Source organism: Alternaria incomplexa, assembly GCF_024043165.1.
Source record: "Alternaria incomplexa strain BMP 0042 chromosome Unknown scaffold_13, whole genome shotgun sequence".
Classification (NCBI taxonomy): domain Eukaryota; kingdom Fungi; phylum Ascomycota; class Dothideomycetes; order Pleosporales; family Pleosporaceae; genus Alternaria; species Alternaria incomplexa.
The window spans coordinates 973612-994131 of NW_026249862.1; the positions used below are offsets into that span (position 1 = coordinate 973612).

General features: G+C 53.2%; 7 protein-coding genes across 7 annotated transcripts; 4 read left to right on the forward strand and 3 right to left on the reverse strand.

The window, feature by feature from the left end:
- Positions 1-299: 299 nt before the first annotated feature.
- Positions 300-1151, forward strand: J4E90_008636 (uncharacterized protein; the record flags this gene model as incomplete). The annotated part of the gene is made up of 1 exon (XM_051438159.1): positions 300-1151. The coding sequence occupies one exon, from the start codon at positions 300-302 to the stop codon at positions 1149-1151; it is 852 nt and encodes a 283-aa protein (XP_051288158.1).
- Positions 1152-1605: 454 nt separating this feature from the next.
- Positions 1606-4291, forward strand: J4E90_008637 (uncharacterized protein; the record flags this gene model as incomplete). Its single annotated transcript, XM_051438160.1, has 5 exons — positions 1606-1743; positions 1796-3152; positions 3228-3490; positions 3546-3864; positions 3924-4291. The coding sequence occupies 5 exons, from the start codon at positions 1606-1608 to the stop codon at positions 4289-4291; spliced, it is 2445 nt and encodes an 814-aa protein (XP_051288159.1).
- A 739-nt stretch (positions 4292-5030) lies between these two features.
- On the forward strand, positions 5031-10222 carry J4E90_008638 (uncharacterized protein; the record flags this gene model as incomplete). Its single annotated transcript, XM_051438161.1, has 4 exons — positions 5031-6807; positions 7587-7916; positions 8528-9086; positions 9139-10222. 4 exons carry the CDS (start codon positions 5031-5033, stop codon positions 10220-10222), a joined length of 3750 nt encoding a protein of 1249 aa, XP_051288160.1.
- A 129-nt stretch (positions 10223-10351) lies between these two features.
- J4E90_008639 (uncharacterized protein) lies at positions 10352-11836 on the reverse strand (the record flags this gene model as incomplete). Its single annotated transcript, XM_051438162.1, has 1 exon — positions 10352-11836. One exon carries the CDS (start codon positions 11834-11836, stop codon positions 10352-10354), a length of 1485 nt encoding a protein of 494 aa, XP_051288161.1.
- A 2822-nt stretch (positions 11837-14658) lies between these two features.
- Positions 14659-15129, reverse strand: ATG8 (ubiquitin-like protein atg8; the record flags this gene model as incomplete). Its single annotated transcript, XM_051438163.1, has 3 exons — positions 14659-14695; positions 14748-14980; positions 15040-15129. 3 exons carry the CDS (start codon positions 15127-15129, stop codon positions 14659-14661), a joined length of 360 nt encoding a protein of 119 aa, XP_051288162.1.
- Positions 15130-16173: 1044 nt separating this feature from the next.
- HEM13 (Coproporphyrinogen-III oxidase) lies at positions 16174-17507 on the forward strand (the record flags this gene model as incomplete). Its single annotated transcript, XM_051438164.1, has 2 exons — positions 16174-16437; positions 16488-17507. The coding sequence occupies 2 exons, from the start codon at positions 16174-16176 to the stop codon at positions 17505-17507; spliced, it is 1284 nt and encodes a 427-aa protein (XP_051288163.1).
- Positions 17508-17747: 240 nt separating this feature from the next.
- Positions 17748-19944, reverse strand: J4E90_008642 (uncharacterized protein; the record flags this gene model as incomplete). The annotated part of the gene is made up of 3 exons (XM_051438165.1): positions 17748-19250; positions 19300-19701; positions 19783-19944. 3 exons carry the CDS (start codon positions 19942-19944, stop codon positions 17748-17750), a joined length of 2067 nt encoding a protein of 688 aa, XP_051288164.1.
- Between the last annotated feature and the right edge of the window lie 576 nt (positions 19945-20520).

Below are 20520 nucleotides of genomic sequence, written 5' to 3' on the forward strand. Positions count from 1 at the left end.
GCGAAAAGATGTGTATTGCGGACGATTCTATTGGCTCAAGAAAGGTCGCGCGTATGGCATGAACTGGTTGCATCACGAAGAGCAGAAAAGCAGCCATGGTTTGGGGTGAAGAAACGTTGGAGTGTGGTGTTGGTAACCAGGGTCTTGTTCCCAAACGCCCAGTAAATTGGAAACAGCGACCCGGGCGCGACCCAACTGCCTCGCACCACCACTAATCTCCAACACCGACACGACGGCATAAACTGTCCACCACGCGCATCGGCCGCCCACACCCTCGAACGGCGATCGCGCACACAATCATGTCGTCCTATCTAAACAACCTCCTTACGAACACGACTTCGCGCTACAACAATCTGCGACGACAGATCCTCTCGGACGAAGCAGACGGCGACACAGAAGACGACTCGCATCTTTCCAGAGTCCTTCGCGCATACTACACGGAGAAAGGACGGCCGTTCCCGCAATGGCTTCCTCCCGACCCAAAGGCGCCCCAGCCTGCGCCCGCCCAATTCGTGTCTTCGCGACAACAGGCACAAGCACAAACAGCAGGCCGGGGAGGAGGCTTGAACGACCTGTGGGATAATCCCGCGCCACAACAACCACCGCAAGAACCACAGTCACTTCGCCGAGGGCCAGGAGCACGGGGCGGTGGAGCACGTCCCATGCAAGGCCGGCCCATGGGCAACTCATTGACACCAGACCCTCAAATACAGGGCAGACCACTGCCCAGCCAACGAGCAGGGAGCTATCAGAGCTCATTGGGAGGACGCCCACAAGCAGAAGCTTCACCACCACCGAGCGCGGGTACAGGGTCGGGCACAACAGCACAGGAAAGGCTCAAGGCCAGGTTATGGGGACGGTCACAGAGCCCAGCACCGCGAGGACTCTCTTCAGAATCTGGCAACTCGCAATCGTCTCCGCAAGCTGGACGTGCGCCCTACCCTGAAGATCGGAGTCACAGCTATGGAAGTACTGGTAGCGGCGGCGGGAGACCACAGGGCTCATTTGGCATGTCATCGAACTCCCCATGGAGCGGGAACGATGATCCGTATGCGCCCCAGGGAGGGGGATATGGCGGCGGCGCACCTCCACCACAACGCGGACCGCAAGGTGGGCGTATGGGCTTGCCAAGCGGACCGCGCATGCGTTGAGCTTGTTCTTGTTGTGTGCAGCACGGCGTAACGGAGTTGGATCTTGGTCGTCAATGGGTGGGCAAGCATGGGGTTTGTAGACCTGACCACATAGACGAATACCTAATCAATACATTCAGCTCATAATCACTTCAAAGGCAGAATTTCGTTTATGGCTATCTTGCGCAGCGTGTCGCGGCTAGAGCACATTACTCGATGCGATGGGGCTGGGGCGACGCGAACCCCGCCCTAGGCTTGCACAGCCACCAGTGACGCTGTGGCGGGTGTAGGTCACTCCAGGTCACTGCCCGCGCAAGCATCACCTGCAACTGCATAGCGCCAAACGGATACGCGCCTCTTTCTTGCTTTATCACCATACTACTCCAAATATCTCCTGCGCATGCTATCTGGCCATCTTACTCGGAACCCATCACCAACCTCCATTCCGCGTCTTTGGGACGCCGCCTAGCCCCGCATGACTTCGTCGGCCCCAGCGCCCCCATCGCCCTCGGCCAGCTTCTACGACCTCAGCGACGATGAAGAAGGCGAATACAACACGATCCGCCATACTAGTAGCGGAAAGGGTGTGAAGTTACTATACACCAAGAGCAAGGTACGTAAAGCCTATCCAACGCAGCATGATGGAAGCAGGCTAACATGTGCAGGTCTACGTGCATCCCTCGCCTTCCTCCAAAGACAACATCCCAGGCTTCGTCGCTCTCGTCCAGCAGAAGTCTAACCGAACCGTTAACGATGCGCGTCCAACCTCCTCCTCCTCCGCTCGCAGCGTGAACGCGTCATCGCTACTCCTTGCCTGGATACCAGAGTCAAACCTCGGCGATGCATACGACACATACGTCAAGGTCGATCTGTCCGACTCGTCATCACCTCCCAGACAGTCATACCTCGTACCTCCACCTCCCACACCATCTACACATGCCGGAACTCCGGGGTATGCATTTGCTCTGCCTGTCAGCGAGATATACTCCGTCCTCATACGGCCACCAAGCATCGGATGGTGGTTTGGCAGCGTCGTCATCAACACTCGGGCTGGAGACAGTTTCCCTGCGCTCTTCTTCCACGATAGCGAGTGCCAGTCTACCATAATGCAGCGAAAGAAGCTGGCCAAGGAAAGCTTCGATCCGTTTGGCGACGGAGGGGGCATGTTCTGGGGCGGCGACGAGGTGCTGAGATGGCTCAAGAGATACGTCACAGTCGAACGGTCCGGTGCTGATCCAAGCATATACCTTATCGACCCCTCGGAAGACGACAAGCGATCCTTCGGCAAAGACGTTGCACCAAGGAAGAGCACCGAGGGCAAAGCAGACGCGTCATCTTCGCAGTCTGGTAAAAGGGACGGTGGGATGGATCCGGTCACAAAGGCGCTCAAGGAAGCAAGATGGAATTTCCTCGAGAAGCTTAGCCAGGTCACCACCTTCACGCGAAGGACTGCTCAAGCCGTCGCAGACAACCCCAAGATTCCGCCTCAGGTTAGACGCCTGATTCAGAACCCAGAGGTCCAGACACTACAAGAAGAGTTCGACAGCGCAAGGCTTTACCTGGCAAGATGGGCTATGGGCATTGCAGAACAAAGCGAGCGAGAACGGAACCAGCGGATATGGACAGCAAAGGACGTTCTGGCTATGGAGGAGAGCGATGTCGGCGACTTCGAGATCCTTGACATGGATAAGATGACCATGGCCGACCGAAGAAAACCTGTCACGTTGGAAGAATGGAAAGGATTCTTCGACTCCAAGGGCCGCCTACAACTGACACCGGACGAGGTCAAAGACCGCGTCTTCCATGGAGGTCTTGATCCTGACGATGGTGTACGGAAGGAAGCATGGCTCTTCCTTCTCGGGGTGTACGACTGGGACAGCTCAGACGAAGAGCGTCGCGCGAACATTAACAGCAGGCGAGACGAGTACATTCGACTCAAGGGCGCTTGGTGGGAGCGAATGGTTGAAGGGAACCAGAATGAAGAGCAAGAGGAATGGTGGAGAGAACAAAAGAACAGAATAGGTATGTATCCTTGCGCGTCATGCCCTTGCTTGAAAACTGGCTGACTTGTCCCATTCTATGGGGTCCGTTGTGTAGAGAAAGACGTACATCGCACAGATCGCAATATCCCCATCTTCGCCGGCGAGGACATTCCCCACCCTGACCCTGACTCGCCTTTTGCGGAAACTGGCACCAACGTTCACTTGGAGCAGATGAAAGACATGCTCCTTACGTACAACGAATACAACAAGGATCTCGGCTACGTTCAGGGCATGAGCGATTTGCTTGCGCCCATCTATGCAGTCATGCAGGATGATGCCGTCGCATTCTGGGGCTTTGTTGGATTCATGGAGCGCATGGTACGTACACTTTCCATGGCTATTATAATCATTTATAGGGCTGACATGCAAACAGGAGCGCAACTTCCTACGCGACCAGTCCGGCATGCGCAAGCAGCTCACGACGCTTGACCACCTCGTACAGCTTATGGACCCCAAGCTGTATCTTCACCTTCAGTCCGCTGAGTCGACAAACTTCTTCTTTTTCTTCCGGATGCTGCTTGTCTGGTACAAGCGCGAATTCGAGTGGCCGGATGTACTGCGGTTGTGGGAGTCGCTCTGGACCGACTACCAGAGCAGCAACTTCCACATCTTCATCGCATTAGCTATCCTGGAAAAGCACCGAGATGTGATTATGGCGCACCTGAAGCACTTTGACGAGGTGCTCAAGTATGGTAAGCTATGCAACCAAATCAGCCCAGATTGACAGTGAATGGTACTAACGCAACTGCAGTCAACGAGCTTTCCGGTACTATGGATCTCGAGTCAACACTCGTTCGCGCGGAATCGCTCTTCAAGAGATTTCAGCGAACGGTAGAGACAATCGACAAGAAAGGCAACTTTCCCTCCGCTCCGCAAGCCCAACAACGCAAGTTGGCTGCTGCAATCGTCGCCGGCCCCGGGCCAAGTACGGCGTCAAGTGCATCACCAGCGAAAGACCAAGCGTCAACCTCCGGCACAGACAAGGGCAAGCAGGTCGGTGAAGAAGAGCAAGACGAGGCGAGGGTCATCAGTCCTGAGCTACGTGCACTGCTGAGCAGAAAGGTGGAGAAGCTTGACAAGCAGACTATCTTGGAGCACGGTGGTGGTGTTGGCAAGTAAAGCTCGCACGCATCCTTTCTCTTCATCTTTTGAGACGGCGTTACGGTACAGTTGGATATCTGTGCGGTTACATTATGATTTTCTAGATTCAATGAGGTTCTGGTGGTAAGGTCATGCACACTTGCACTAGGGCGGCAACAAGCCGTGTCGCATTTCTGAGGTTCCTGCATACACAGTATTACATATTTGTAAGTAGGTAGTATACAATACAATGTATACTTCTACTTTGATATTTCTGTAGAATGCGACACGAATTGTTGCCGCCCCTGGTGCTTGCGATCATCTATTTTGCACATCACTCCTCCTCCACACCTTGGCCAAACATTATAGTTGCTGTCACTTCGCCGTTGGCCACGTAACGGTCACTTCACTACTTTCGCTGCCATCCTCGTTTTCCACTGTATTCAATTGCTGGAAGCGTCCATCTTTGCGCTCACGTGTCTACTTTGCAGGTCCGTCTTCACATACTCCTTCACATCCAGAACAGCCAACGCCGCGTTCGGGCAACATGCACAAACCACCAACTGTCACCTTTCGCCATGTACATAAAGATGAGTATAACAACAGCAGGCCTTCAATGAATTACCTCAACCGCTTCATCGATCGCCACTCTCCAAACCAGCCGCTGCGCAACACTGGGCGTTCTGTACAGCCTCCCAACAGTCCCGCCACCTCTTCCCATCGTCACAGATCTCGGTCGCACTCTCGCCATCGGCGCAAGCATCGCTATTCCGAGAAGATGACGTCCTTCAATGGCCCGTGGTCCAGCGATCTCGAAGCGTTCAAGAAGTCGGTGCAGTCGATGCCAGATCAGTACAAGTCGTCCTTCGCTGCCGCGTCCAAGAGCACTCTCGAAAAGGTCTGCGCCCCAGGTGTCCTTCACATCTGGGAGACTGATTCCGATATCGACAGCCTACTCCAGCTCACTTCGGTCATCGCCAAGCTGTGCGACCTCGGCGTGCGCAAGAACAAGGGCGCGAACGAAAGTGATGGCAGTATGCTAATCATTGCTGAAGAGAGTCGAAGTAGGAACAACTTCGGTCGCATCTGCCAGTTGGTTGAGTATCTGACTGGAGCTGATGGCAAGAAGCATCTCGAAGGCACCGTGGCGGTGTTCAGCAAGATTGTCATAGTGAGGGGATGGGATAACGGCGTTCTATCTGGACAGCAGGAGGCGCTCGAGAAGACAGTGAAGAGAGTCAACACGGCTGTCGAGCAGGTACTGAAGATGGGCGGATTGAAGAAGATAGTTTGGCATCACGGCGCTGTACTGCACTTCCTGCTACAATGGATCAACATGACAACATCTCCTCTACGATCCGCTTTATCTGCAATCACCATCACGGGATCCCTCAACCTTGCAGACGGAATAGCACCTTCGATATTTGGACGAGCGAACAAACTGCCAGATCTCGAGCGCCTGGAACAGTTCGCGAAGAAACTGGACATACCCGTTGTCTTCCTCGATGCACCTAGTCAGATGCTTAACTTCGAGTATCTCGGTACGTATGTGTACTACTACGCTTACTACATCAACACGTTCCTTCCTACCTCGCTGTCGCGGCCTCACCTCCACAAAGCGCAAGATGAGCTCGTTACCTTTGCATTCCGGCTCCGCGCTGCGAGTGAAGGCAGGTACGGCAGTGACGCAGTCAAGATGGTGCAAAAGCACCTCGATGCGGGTAAAGCGAAACACTGGGCAAGAATGTGCGTGAGCAAAGAAAACTACGAGAAGAGCAAGTGTCGCGCAGCCGGCAAAGACGAAGCCATACACCACGCTGTTCAGCTAGCCGATAGCCCATTCGCCCTTCTAGCCCACGGCGCAGGCGTCCCTGCATTCGCCAGACTAGCAGTCGGTCCCGCCTCTGCTTCCACACAAGACTGCTACACCGCAGCGCCCGTCAATATCGCCTTCACTAAGTCGCAAATCCGACCCACCAGCCCAGCGACCTTCCACATCCTCATCCCACAGTCATCCCAGGATCTCGAAAAAGTCACAAACCGCGTCCAGGGCCTCATGATGGCCGTGCTAGAGCGCGTAAGACAGGAGAAAGGTAACCCTGTGCTCGGAGACTCGGAGAAAGGGATGTGGAATGCGGTTGTCAAGGCGTGTGAATGGGCGATTGGAGGATGCGACGAGAGCAAGATGCCCAAGGGTGTGGCGAAGAAAGTTGGATTCGTCAAGGGGAAGTTGAGGGAGGGTACCTGGGGGTTTGCGCTGAATCCACCGAAAGATGTGGGGAAGACGGCTACAACTAATGTGTCTGCGGTGGCTGCGATGCCGGAACCGAATCGCACGTATGGGTTTGGACAGAATACGCAACAGACTAGGGGGTCGCACCTGGCATATAATAGGGCTGAGCAGCAGCAGATGCAGATGCCGCAGCAAGGCTTTAGAAGAGGAATGCCAATGCCACAGGGGCCTATGCCGAGTCCTGTTCAGGGCGCTGCGTATGCGCAGCAGATGCCTGGCCAGATGCCAGCGCAAGGTATGTACACTGGTGGTCAGGGTCAAGGTCATATTCAAGGTCAAGACTATGGTGGTGGTCACTTCCATGGCGGACAAAGTGCGGTGTTGCCGTCGCACCGTGGATTTGAACATGGGGGAAGGGGCGGTGGATACCCACAGAGCATGGGTGGCCCTTGGTGATCTGCGTCACAACTTGACGGTACATAAATGGCACGATTGGATTTGCACACATGAATATACTGGTAAGAGTGAGCATGTTGATGTACTGGAAGTGGCTGCCCACGTTGATGGTGGGTTGATTTAAGAGCTAACCCGATTTGGTTGGATACAAAGATGGCTGGGTAATGACGTGTGTGGGCAAGCACCCACCGGGTCACGACGCGTCTACTTCGCTTGCGCGTCGTGCATCGCAAATACATCGACATATCTCTCGAGCCATGGCGTTACTAGAAGATCCTGGCGGATTTGCAGCAGTCGACGCGCGCTGTCTCGCGCGAACGGTCTGCCCCTATTCAATCCGATGACAGTAGATCCCATTCACGCGTCTTCACAAAACTAACCAAAGTGCAACTTCGATGACCGGCGCGCACCAGACCAGGCTCCAATCCGACCGAAGGGCGCATTATCTTCTTCGCAACCCTATGAACAGCCCATCATGGCGGCTACCTTCCATCTATTCCCCAAGCTACCTGCCGAACTTCGAGCTTCGATCTGGGGGTTCGCACTACAGAACGACAAGGCTCACCATGATGCTCAATATGGGACGAAGACGAATAAAAGACTTACTGTTACGACTACAATGCTGTGAGCGAGACTGTATCTCAGAAGAGGCTGGCCACCTTGGCGCGAAACCCCGTCGTCGTTTGTGGAATACTGGGCTTGAAGATGACGACCTCGTTACCGTGAGCAAAGATAGTACACCTAGTCCCACCGCAAGCACTCTCTTGATCGAGTTTGAACTTGAGGATATTAAGCTGGCAACAGAGATGAACGAGAAGTGGATGAAGGAGTTCAGTGATGCAGAGAGAGCGAAGAAGATGAAGGAACTGCTGGATGAATGCACTGCCAAGAGGGAGGAGAGGGAAAGAGCAGCGGTGGAAGAAATGAAGAGGAGAATGGAGGAGGATGACGAAGAGGAACAATATAAGGGAAAAGGTAAGGGTAAGCAAGTCTAAAGGTACATCAACTTAGATGATCTATTGATAACAATGTAGTCACTCTGCTGCATCGCTATCTACTGCAATGCGCTTAATACATGTAGGTCATCTCCGATTTAGCCGTCGACGTTGAATGAGCCAAGATTAACAACTCTAGGAAACCAATCCAGTCACATTCACACATTCACACATCACATATTGCCTTTCACCTTCACTTTCTTTGAGGTATCCTGTCCAAAGATCAATAAGCCCGTTTGGTGGCAAGGTTCACAATGACCAGCTCGACAACAGAACAAAGAGAAAGGCTACTCATTGTCGCCCGTGCAAACATAGTTCAAAAGAGATGGAAGAACTATCGACGCGCGGGAAGTCGTCACATCCAAACAACATCTTCATGAGACTATTGCCATCTCGCATCAATTTACTACATCGTCTACCGTTACCGACTTCATCAGATCAACATGCCTCCGGTTACGCGGCGCCAAGCAGCCACTGCCCCTATACATCTTCCTCCCGCACCTCCTCCCCGAAGCCATCGGTCTCGCTTACCACGTGGAAGAAACCCTCGCAGACCTGCGGTTACGAATGCAATCAGCAAAACATGGCCAGAAGGCCGTCCCAACAAGCAGCCCCGCGGCATTGGCAATTCGGGAAACTCTTGCTACATGAATAGCGCTTTGCAGAACCTCGTCCATCTTCCAAAGTTCTGCAACTGGATAAAGCAGCATAACGACGCAGCGCTGGGCGCGGATTGGCCTTGTCGCGCAAACGATCCGAATCGCCATCTCCCAGTGAGCCAAGCGAAGGATCAGGTGCTCGTTAAGATGGGAGAAGACATTAAGCAATGTGTGGCTTGCCTAGTAAAGGCTTTTGTCCTGGACTACTGGTCGGACGCGCGGGATAATGCGAATCTCATCAAGTTCCCCCACACACGTCCTAGTGTCAAAGCGTTGAACGCCATGGCTAGACGCTGGTTCACTGAGCCCCCCAGCTCCTCTGGACTTACTAAAGCGCAGGGAGAATCAAAGATTGCTTTCATGAATCGAAGGCTTAACAACGAGTCCCGCAATGACCGCATTGGGCGCATGAGAAACGCTGCTGGCCAGCAAGATTCTGATGAGTTCTTGATGAGGTTGCTAAATGCGTGTAAAGACAGTATCGATCCTGGGTAAGTACTCTCTTCTATCCACCCGTGTGCAGATCACTGACTGTCTCAACAGTAATCACCAACGACTGGACGAGTTCAACTACCTCTTCACTCTGACCCGGCATGAAGAAATGCGGTGTACACATGGCAGTTGTACCCACCTCCACTCCATCGACAACTACGACATCACCAAAGACCTTGGCTTCTCAAACGTCATGATTGCAAAGAATGGCCATAATCATCCTGATCTGCAAACTGCCCTGGTAAACTCGACATGGCTGGACATCGAAGATATGCCGGTAACATGCGGAGCCTGCAATCATACGGGAGATGTCAAGAAGTTCAAAACGATCGAAACTGCACCCGAGTATCTTCGGATTAATCTGGAACTAAACACTTTCGACAAGAATGGAGACCAAGTATTCGACAAGGATGACCAAAGTCTGCCGATCAAGAATACACATCCCATCATCATTCCCAACGAGCTCGACCTCACTGCGCACGTTAGTCCTCCGTCTTCACAGCTCCGATACAAGCTCATTGGCAAGATCGTTCACTCCGGTAACCTCACACGAGCGGGTCATTACACTGCATGTGTGACAACCTGTCCTCGAAAAGGCAGACAGAAGAAGGACAGTCCACTACCAATAAAACACTACTTTATCAATGACGATCACCCTCTCTTCCCTTTTCCAGGAAACGACATACACCCGCTCACTCATAATCCGGAGACCCAAGGTGACACCGATTTTGAGGCCTCGACTCTGATATACGAAAGATTACCCAACAAACCAGGGCCAGTTGCTGAGCTGTATGAGCCACCTGAGAGAACTGGCGTTTTCGGGGTCGTATGGAGGAAGGGGAAGAAGGAAGGGAATCAGGGTGAGAAGAGAAAGAGTGATGAGATAGAAGATGAGAAGGTCGAGGAGAAAAATACCAAGGAGACAGATGAAAGTAAGGGCAAGAAGGAGGCATCTGATTTGCAAAGTCAGGAGCAGAAACCGAAGAAACGGTCAAAGACTTCCGAATCTACTGATCAAAGCTCTTGGGATACCCTCCGTCAGGCTTACAAACTGACAAAGATCCCCGGACCTCTGGACCAGCGCATTTGGACTGCCCATAGTCAGCTCGATGGTTTGTCGAAAACCCACTCCTAGGCTTTTGGATAAGCTCGCGTAGTCTGTAACTATATTTTTATTGATTTAACTACGTTCATCCACCTCTCTTGTCGTTGCCTCGTTACGCTGAAATGGACCGGAAAGACCCAAATTCGCACCATGTATCCTCTACGCCTCATTTTCCCTCCTAACATCCGAAACCGACAGCTCGACAGTAACATCCTGTACAGGATCGAAGATACTACTAATCTGCTCCAGCGACAGGCCCTTAGTCTCCGGCACATAGAAGAAGATGAAGTTGATAACAGCGACCAAGACACCAATATAGACCAAGTAGTATTTCCAAGCAATCTTGTCAATCGCCACGGGGTTCACGAATTGGTTAAAAGTGATAGACACGGCTTGCGATACCCAAAACACGCTTGTGCCTTTCGTGCGGAGATGACTCGGCCAGATCTCGTTGACGTAGAGGATGGGTATGGGTGTCAGGCCAATGACGTAGCCACCGAAGAAGAGGAAGAGGAATACAATGACGGCGTAGCCTGCAGATGCGGAGCCGGTGGTTGAGTAGAGGGCTGAGCAGATGGTTATCAGGACCATGAAGACCAACATTAGGCTCGTGGAAGTTAAGAAGAGACGGCGTCGACCGGCCTTTTCGCATAACAGTGCGGCTGCACAGGCCAAGAGCCAGACGTAGACTTGAAGCCCGCCGTTGATGCCTTGTTGGTGGAGGGAGTTTGTGATTCCGACCGTTCGCAGGACCGGTGCCAAGTAGAAGCTGATGATTCCGTTTCCGACCCATTGCGTAGCTACGGCGATGACCACAGATAGGACGAGGCGTTTGCGGTTGCCTGGTGTAGCAAGCAAGGCCAGCCAGCCAGTAGTGTTATTCTGAGCCTCAGCCGCCGTCGATGCGCACATGCGCGCGAATTCGGAAGATACTAGCTCATCACCAGCGAGTCCATTGGCATGGTATCGTATCATGATAGACTTGGCCTTCTCTTGTTGTCCGTGTCGTACAAGCCACCTAGGCGACTCGGGGCAGAACATGATCAAGCTCAGCTGCGCCAGCGACCAAAACAGCTGAATGGCTACCGGTAGCTTCCATGACCACGAACCCGGTATTCTCAAAGCTCCGTAAGAGGCCCAAGCCGCGGTGATGGAGCCGATGAAGTAGCATGTGTTGAAGAGCGCACCTGCAACGGCCCTCTGGCGTGGATGTGCAAGCTCGACGAGTAGGGCGGAGGATGAAATCGTGTTGGAAATGCTCGAAAACCCGACGAGTATGCGCATCCCAAGAAACTGATCGAATCTTGTGCAGAATATCTGCCCCGTAAAGCCGGCTATCATTCCAATGTTGCCAAAGATGATGCCTACACGGCGGCCGTACTTGTCTGATAGCCATGGTGCTGGGAAGAACGCGGCGATACATCCCATGGACTGGGCAGCGGTGACTAGTCCGAGTAGCTTCGGATGGGAAAGCCCTTGTATGTCTTGGAAGTATCTGGGGTTGGCAATGAGATTGGAGATGAGGGAGCTGATGTAGCCATTCGTTATGGCGCCTATGTAGCTTGAAAGGAGCAAGAAGTTGAGTTTCTTCATGCCCGGATCTTTCCACCATTTTGGATGCGTGTTATTGGCTAAGGTATCCATCTTGAGGTAAGTAGTCGCAGTGTTCGTCTCAGTTGGAGTTGGCTGCCAGTCGTACTGTTACAAGCATATATAGTTCCACACGGACAGAGTTCGGCACCTAGAAGGATATCTTAACCGGCGGATGTAAGACTTCTTTGACGTTTTCGTATCTGAGTGTCGGTGAAGCCTTAGGAATGATGATCGTCATGTTCCCGGTGCCGCGGTGTAACGTCGTAAGGTCAGGTGCTCGCGATCCTAGAATTTACCATGACTCGTAGCGTCATGTACAACCAGCCGTTCCCATGTGGCAGGAATTCCTTACCGCGGCGCGGTGATACTTTCCTGAGGTTTGGAGATATCGCCACTTCCGCCATGACTTCCTATTCGTCAGAATCCGCTAGGAAGGACCATCGGGCCAATCAAGAGGATCCCGAACCCCCACTCGGGGAATCGGGATACCACAGTACGAACCTAGGAGCCTTCCAAAAGTGAGCTAGAATGCGTGGATTTCATGTCAGTACACCGACTGTCTGGCACACGTTAACATGCCTTCACTTACCCTGGACCCCGACCAACCAGCGTTGGGCTACGGAGGATGTCTTTGCGGCAACGAGTCCCATTCGTGGCTGTTGTGTTCTTTCGTAGCTTCGGAGGATTAATGAAGTAAGCGTCCAGGAACCGTCTTTGAGTGCGCTTGGACTTGATGCGGTCAAGGAAAAGGTAACGATGCCCGCACAGCTCTTCCAGTGGCCGCGTAGACAAACCCCGAGAGAAGAGCTGTACCCGCACAAGTGTGTCGCCAATAGAGTCACCCACTCCCGGTGCCTAAGCGAAGAGACTGTCCGGACTGCTTCTTATCGTACAGCTGGTTATCGAAGATACCTTTTGGCCTGCCCGCCACTCCCACTGCAAAGTCTTTCTCACCCATATCAGGTCCCACGCGACACTGGGCCATCTTTAGAACGTCGACTTACTCGAACAACCTACTCAGTTCTATGCTGGGTGGTTGGGACTGAGTCTTTTGGATGTAAAGGATAAGAGAACCGTTGGTTTGGCGTGGGCTTATATCGGCTTGAGATTCGTATACAGCATTATTCATATTTCGACCAACAAAGTCTCGCTACGCTTTCCGGTCTTTGCTGCGAGCTCGGTTGCACTGCTTAGACTCACGGCTGAGGCGGCTTGGAAACTTGTTTCCTAGGCGATTTAGCTGCGGTGGTAATATTCGTGTCCGAAGTAAGCTTCAAATAGATATGGATATCTGGTATATCAGAAAAAGCATATTCGAGAGGACTTTAAGCATATTTCCATGAAGCCTGTGACATTTCTTACAGCTTTCGCATCGTCAGAGCGAGTTCGATTGGTATTGCACAGAGAACAAGATGGTTACTCTTTGCATGCTGCGCCGTACCTCTATCTCCCGCAGCCTCTGGGATGAGCTGTCACTTGATCTTTACGCCTGTTGACAAGCTGGGTACGACCAGACAGAAGATGATGACTATCGGGCATGTCTTATGGATGGCGTAGCGAGGAGGTGCCTACCCTCTGTATAGTGAGACGGCTCTTATTGAACCAGCTTTCCTCCTCTTGTCCATTGCGTAGCAGGGTATCGTAGTATTCGTCCTTGGTGGAAGTGCACCGGATGCAACTTCGTATGTCTTGCGTTTGCATTTCCCTATGACCTTCTCGTCCCACGTCTTTCTATTCCTTCTTGTCTCTTCGAACTCAAGCCTTCTTCTCCGCTTCGTTCCCCTGCCATGCCAGATTCCATCTCCTCTTCAGCACATCTATGCTCTCCTGTGAGCTCCGGCCCTTCTCTTTCTCCTCGCGATTTATCCGTGTGAAGGCAGCAGCGAGACCGATGGATATGGCGAAAAGAGGGTCGAGACTTCTGCGCGACTTGTTAGTCTCCAAGTCCAAGGTCGACGAGAGGGAAAGGATCACTTTGATATGATGTACTGGGCCGCCATAACTGCGGGGTCTCAGAATAGTCTTCCGGAAGTGATCCGATTGCGAACAAGAAGTCGGTTGTTTAGGCAACTACGATGGTTCTGCAGGTGCAAGTCGACAAGGGCAAAAATTCACGTCGGTGTCTCGATCAACTTCTCTCAGATCGCGTCTATCAAAGATCCACTGCACCTGCATTTGCTGTGGTCCGTGCCTGCCGCCAGCTGGAGCTTCCCCACGCCCGCGGTCGCGCCATGCGGACTACTTGGGCAAGCACGCGTCAAAAGCCGCTTGGAAAGCATGTCATTGTTTCAGAAGGTGCTAGAACAGTTCACGTCGCTTTAATTATCCATGTTGTGCGTCCAGTCTGCATGCAGCTGGTTGTATGGAGGCGGTTAGGCGTCTGGTGAGGCGGGTGATGGCGTCATGGGTTTCAGCCCGGAGGAGCCGCAAGTCACGCTGCCTTGTCAGGTACAGATAGCGCTTCACGGGATACATGCGAGACGTCACAGATGGGGTCATCTGAAGATAGTCGTCGTGGATTAAGTCTGGTGCATTTGGGCTGAAATGTGATGATCAAGCTACAGGTACAGCGCAAAAGAGAAAGCCAATCTGTCCGACCGCCACTCGTCATGTCCGTGGAGCTCCATCTCCAGCGGAGTGCATTCTCGCTGTCTTGTGCTTGATCCGCCTCATTCTCAGATGATGTTTGCCTAGTGCTGAGTGCCGAGGAGTCTGCCGTCGCACCAAATCGCTGATCAAGAATACCGATCCATCACCCAGCCCGTGTAGTGTTGCCATGAAATAATGAAGAAACCCGTGATCCGATAACGCCTGTGAGTTCGCCGCGGCCTTGATAACCGATAGATAAGGGGATGCGGGATGGAGTGAGCTCCCTAGATGGCCTCGCCGAATGTGTTCTCGCCGGAGTACCTATAAGGTTGTTAGCAGCTGCATCGCGTTGCGCGGCGAAGGGATTACGTACGTAATGTACAGGAAGCCATCCTCATCCTTGTGCTCCTCATATATCGAGCTCATGAGAGCGGCGGTAGGCGGCAGAACCTCATCAACGAAGATGAAGATGGCCTTCTCAGGTGACAGCTTGATGCGCTTACGGATCACGTAGACGAACTGTCCGACGGTCAGGTCGGCGGGTACCAGGTACTTCTTCTTGTCGATGGTCGCGATGTCCGACTTCTCGACCTTCTCGCAGATGACCTGCGCCTTGTTAGCTGCTGTGGTAGTGAGGGAGATGCATAGGCAGGAGGCAAACGTACGGGAATGCGGTCGTTGTACTTCTGGCGAATGCGCTCCGCCTCGGCCTTGCGCTTCTCGAACGGGTGCTCGTCCTTGAACTTGGAACGCATCTTGGATATGTGTAAGAGTGATGGGTAGTGTATGTGAGTGTGTTGAGTGAGCAGGCGGGAGTTTTGTCAGTGGTGCGGGTGGAGATGTAGGACGCTGAGGGTGCGGGCGGTGTGGGAGTTTAAGGGCAGGCAGCAGAGCGGGGCGAATCACTTCCAGCCTTACCTAACCAACGCCCAAGTCAGTCACCATCCATGCACATGCCCTATGCAACGGACGACCAACGCTTCACGCGCCAGCCAAGTGCTCTGTGGGAATCAGAGACAGTGCAATCAGCCCTCTTTCGTCATGCGAATGCAGCCCTTTTCACCCGTGAAGAGCGACCTGGTTCTCGTCTATGGCTGTGCTGACCGCTTCGCCCACCAAGTCACTTGCTAAGCTCCCATGACCTGGGTCTCCCGGACGCATTCAAGGTTGAGTCATCCATCGACTTGAGCACCGCCACTGTAGGCATGCGCCGTGACGCTATCTTGAACTTGACGTAGGCTGCATCATTCCATCGTTCGAAGTCGACGCGTTGGACACGCGCGTTGGCAGGCATGTAGCGCGTCCGACCACCTTGCCGCTCATAGCAACGTAGCTATCTCTTCAGACGCCTTCTATGACAGCGCGAACGAGTACTTCTCGTGCACCGTGAGATGCCCGTCAGGCTACTGGGTAGCAGTGCGCACCCTACCTAGCGAGTACCGCCAACGAACCCTCGCTACCGCATGCTGCGCGTCTACAGGTAGGTGCACATGTGTCTTTGAGCACTCAAACCGTCCAAAGCCGAGACCAGTACAACTCAAAGTAAGCGCTTTCGCGCGTCCTTACCTTCGTTGTCTGTAATGGCAAGTTTGCCGTATTTGCATGATGCAGGTACCGATACCGCTAGTAGGAGTACCGAGGAGCTCCACTGATGATGCGCCCACCGTGGTGTGATGCACGACAACTTTCCAAACCACCGACTTTCTCCCACAGACTCGATATAAATCAATTCGCGACTATTACATATCTCCAATGATCTCCACGTGGTGAACGTTTTCTCAAGATTCCACACGCCCGCCATGCGTCCATTCCGATCTTCACTCCGCATCTCAAGAGCTCTCGAGCTCCCCCACAGCCATGCGCCGCAACGAACACTACGCCCAAATCACATCTGCACTAGACAATTACACGCTTCACCAAGACGCCGCCTAGATCTACCCTCAGGCAAGAAACCGGAGAAGCCGGATCCTTTGGAAGAATGGCGTAATCCTCCACCGAGCAAATGGCCGAACAGGATACGGTTGCTATTTGTACCCTTCATTGGGGCCTTGGTCTACTCCATGGTACACAGAGACCCTGAATATTGCTTTGAACCTTATTAACCATGTCGCAGTGGACGGACGACACGATCAAGACCGAAGCACCCTCCATCGCCGAGAAGGATGCCCTGCTCAAGCGTGAGAATGGCGTCTCGGAGCAATCACCCATGCGCCTCCGAATGGAGCAGTTCATAAAGCAGAACCAGAAGGAAATCGTGGCTGAGCTGGAAAAGGTCGACGGCACCAAGTTCAAGATCGACACATGGCAGCGACCAGAAGGCGGTGGTGGCATCACTTGTATCCTGCAAGACGGCAACGTGTTCGAGAAGGGAGGCGTGAACACCTCAGTCGTATACGGGCGCTTGCCTAAAGCCGCCATACAGAAGATGCGCGCCAACCACAAAGCTCTCGACCCCAACGTCGATTCGCTCGAGTTCTTCGCCGCAGGCCTATCCATGGTCCTTCACCCCCACAACCCCAACGCACCGACCGTGCACCTCAACTATCGTTACTTCGAGACCGCCGACGAACTGGGAAACACAAATGCATGGTGGTACGGCGGTGGCTGCGATCTCACACCCTCTTACCTTTACGATGAAGACGCGATACACTTCCACGGCGCCATCAAGCAAGCGTGCGATAAGCACGACAAGGCGTACTACCCGCGATTCAAGAAGTGGTGCGACGAGTACTTTAGCAACAAGCACCGGGGCGAGACACGAGGTGTAGGCGGCATCTTCTTCGACGACCTCGACGAGACGGAGAAGGACCAAGAACAATTATTCTCCTTCATACAAGACTGCTTGTCTGCTTTCCTGCCTTCCTACCTGCCCATCATCAACAGGCGGAAGGATATGCCCTACACAGACGAGATGAAGCAGTGGCAGCAGATCCGCAGAGGACGCTATGTCGAGTTCAACCTTGTGCACGACCGTGGAACGGCTTTTGGTCTGAACACACCTGGTGCACGGATTGAGAGTATTCTCATGAGTCTGCCTCTTACGGCAAGGTGGCAGTATATGCATGAACCTGCAAAGGGTAGCAGGGAGGAACGGTTAATCGAAGTCCTCAAGAGTCCGAAGGAGTGGGTGTAGAAAGTTGGGACGCGGACTTGTACATAGATATATCATGACGGAATATACGAGTCGAAGTAGGAGACATCCATGTATTGAAATATGTGATTGCTACCATTGATCACCGTCAATGGAATTTACGTAGAAGCCCAAATATTATATGACTGTGTCAAAAACGCCACGCTATGCTGCAAAAGCCCACCATCGTGGCCTTTTCTGAAAAATGGCCAAACGTCCACGACTAAAAATAAAAAGTGATGTCTAATAAGCCCTAACCTTCTTTCCGTCACCGTTGGCACCAAGATCTGCCTTCCTCTTTCCAAGTACTGAGTCGGGCGTGCCTGGCGCCTCAATACCAACACCCTTGCCATAAACCTCCTCAAAACAAGTAGCATGGTATATCTTACCACCCACGCTTACGGCATCCATCCATACAAAGTCGTTGGCCTCCACATTCCACTGCGTCTCGAATTTGTCCTGGCAGATGGGGCACGGTGCCTGCTGTAGTGTGACGTCTTGTGGTACGCTCACGTAGCGATCTTTGGCCTGTTTCTTCGGTTTAGCACCACCTGTACCAGAGGAACCGTCGTTGGACTGGTCGGGGGCTGTCTCGTCGACTTCGCGGTACTCGATCCACTCCTTTTCGGGAATGTACCAGCTGCGGTGTACACCTCGCTTGGCGGCATCTGGATCCTTGACTTTGAAATGCCAGTCCATATGGCGTGCTTTCTTCTCTTTGCCTTCGGGTGTGCTCTCAAAGCGACGGCCACATGTGGCGCAGATGTTGGGCTTGGCCTCGTAAAGGCGGGAGATGAGGTGAAGACGAGGCTTCTTCATTGACGCCGTGGTGAGCTCGATCTGTTCCATCAAACTACCCGGCGCAAGTGGCTGTTGTGTGGCCGGCTGGGATTGAATCGGCGTTGGGTTTGCAGGTATACCACCAGGTACACCACCCAGAGCTTTCAAAAGCCACTCGGCGGATCCAAGGGCTGGAGCCGCAGCAACAGGTTGTGGTGGTAACTGAGGAACGGGAGTGCTCTGCACAGGCGTGGGTGGCATTGAGGGCGGCACAGCACCAGGTTTGCTGAACTGCGCAAGCAGAGCAGCGAGATTGGCAGTCGGTGTCGCAGACTGAGTGGGCGGGGGGACCTGAGGTGCCGGTACTGGAGTCGAGACTGGGGGCGGAAAGCCTTGGAATGGCATCTGAAAGGGGGCTGAGGCAGGCACTGAGTTCGGTTGTGCTGGGGAAGACACACGTTTGAGTAGCTCTGCCAAGTTCAAGGCCGGTGGATTCGGGGTTGGTGCGGGTTGCGGAGTCGATTGTGGCGGTGGTCGGAAGCCTGCCAGAAGTTGCGCGACATTCGGCGGAGCGCTGCTCGGAGGTGCACCCATCGGAGAAAAGTTAGGTGGATAGCCTTGGGGCATTGCCTGTTGTGGTGGGTACACTGGCGTAGAAGGAGCAAAGGTCGGTGTTGGTGCTGGTGGAGGTGCTAATGCTCGGACCTGTTGACGTACGGCCTCTAGTTGTTGAGGAGGCAACGTCTGTGTGTCCAGGATCTGCTTGAGGGACAGGAGTGCTGACAACTTTGTACGTAGAGCAGCGTCAGCTGGGTTATGCGCGAACATGTTCTGTGTTGTGCTGATAAGCTGTGTCAATTCCACCTTCAAGTCGGCAAGATCAACAGACGACATGGGCTGAGGCTGCTGGTATACAGGTGGTGTGGATGCGTGTGATGGTGGATATTGAGGTGTCGGGGGTTGTGACTGGAAGGTTTGTTAGCAAGATTGTCTGAAGATCGTATTGAAAACCTACCGGTCGAGCACGCGGATCATTGGGAGCGGCATAACGTGGTCCAGTTTGCGGCGGCGTGGATGTACCCCTCCAGGCGACATTGAGTGACGGAGGACGAGGGGGAAGCGCGTGTTGCGGCCGAATCTGTTGCTGAGCTGCGCGGAATTTAGCCAGTGCATTCTCGATGTCCTGTGTCACGTCGGCTTGAAACACAGGGCGAGGGTCCATCGACTCGGGCACAGGCATCTTCCACGTCCTCAGCAAGCCTTCCATGTTCTTGCGTGTGTTTTGATCCATCACGAGATAGGCGTCCATGAAGGTTCTGTAAAGGTTGCGACCAATGTAGACGGTGTATGGCGTGCCAACATTCTTAACAATCGAATCAAGGACGTAGAGGGCTGGAAGCTTCCATTCGGGGCGAGTCTATGCCATGTCAGTCACCGGTGATAAAGTAAGTTTGAACTGAATGATAGAGTTGTTAGTCTACACGGTTCCAGGACGTACCGATTGGATATGCTTCTGAAGCTCGTTGGATATGGCTTCCGCATACTCTGTGTTCTCTTTGGCGATGAGGGTTAGATTGCTAATCTCAGGTCTGCTGTTCATCCTCAAATCTTGCAGAGCATCCCGAAAGTCGGCAGCCACTTCAGCAGCTGACACAGACATGATGGGCAAGAATATCTGGGGTTAGACAAGAGGGGATGTGTGCTGTGTTAGAAGACGTGAAACTTGCGCGCAAAGGGCAGGGTGAGCGGCTGACTCTGCGGTCGGGGAGTCGCAACGCTGACGATGTCGATGCCAGATGAACAAGATAGACGATATGCTTCCTCGCTCTCGACGAACACACGTAATGACAGTGCTTGTGTTGGATACTAGCTATGGCCGCGCCAAATGACGCAGTGTGAAGACTGCGCCGGTACAGCTAGGCAGTAACAAACTCGCTCTCCCCCAGCTACTGCAATCCTCCTTCTGTATATATGCCCTTCCCCCTTCAAGCCAACAATGAGGCGGTGATGCGCAACTGCGGAAGTGTCGCAATAGAGACCCAAAGTGACTCAGGTGCTGCGACGATGGCGGAGCCTAGTAGGATGTCGTCTAGGATGAAGCTCGTCAGTTGAGAAGCTGACAAACAGCGTCGAGCAGACTCTGTAAGACGTCGTCGGGGGTGTAGTGATGGTGGGGGGCCTGAGGTTGGTGGTCAGGCGAGTGAGTTGTCGAACAAAGGTGGAGGAGCGGCTGCGG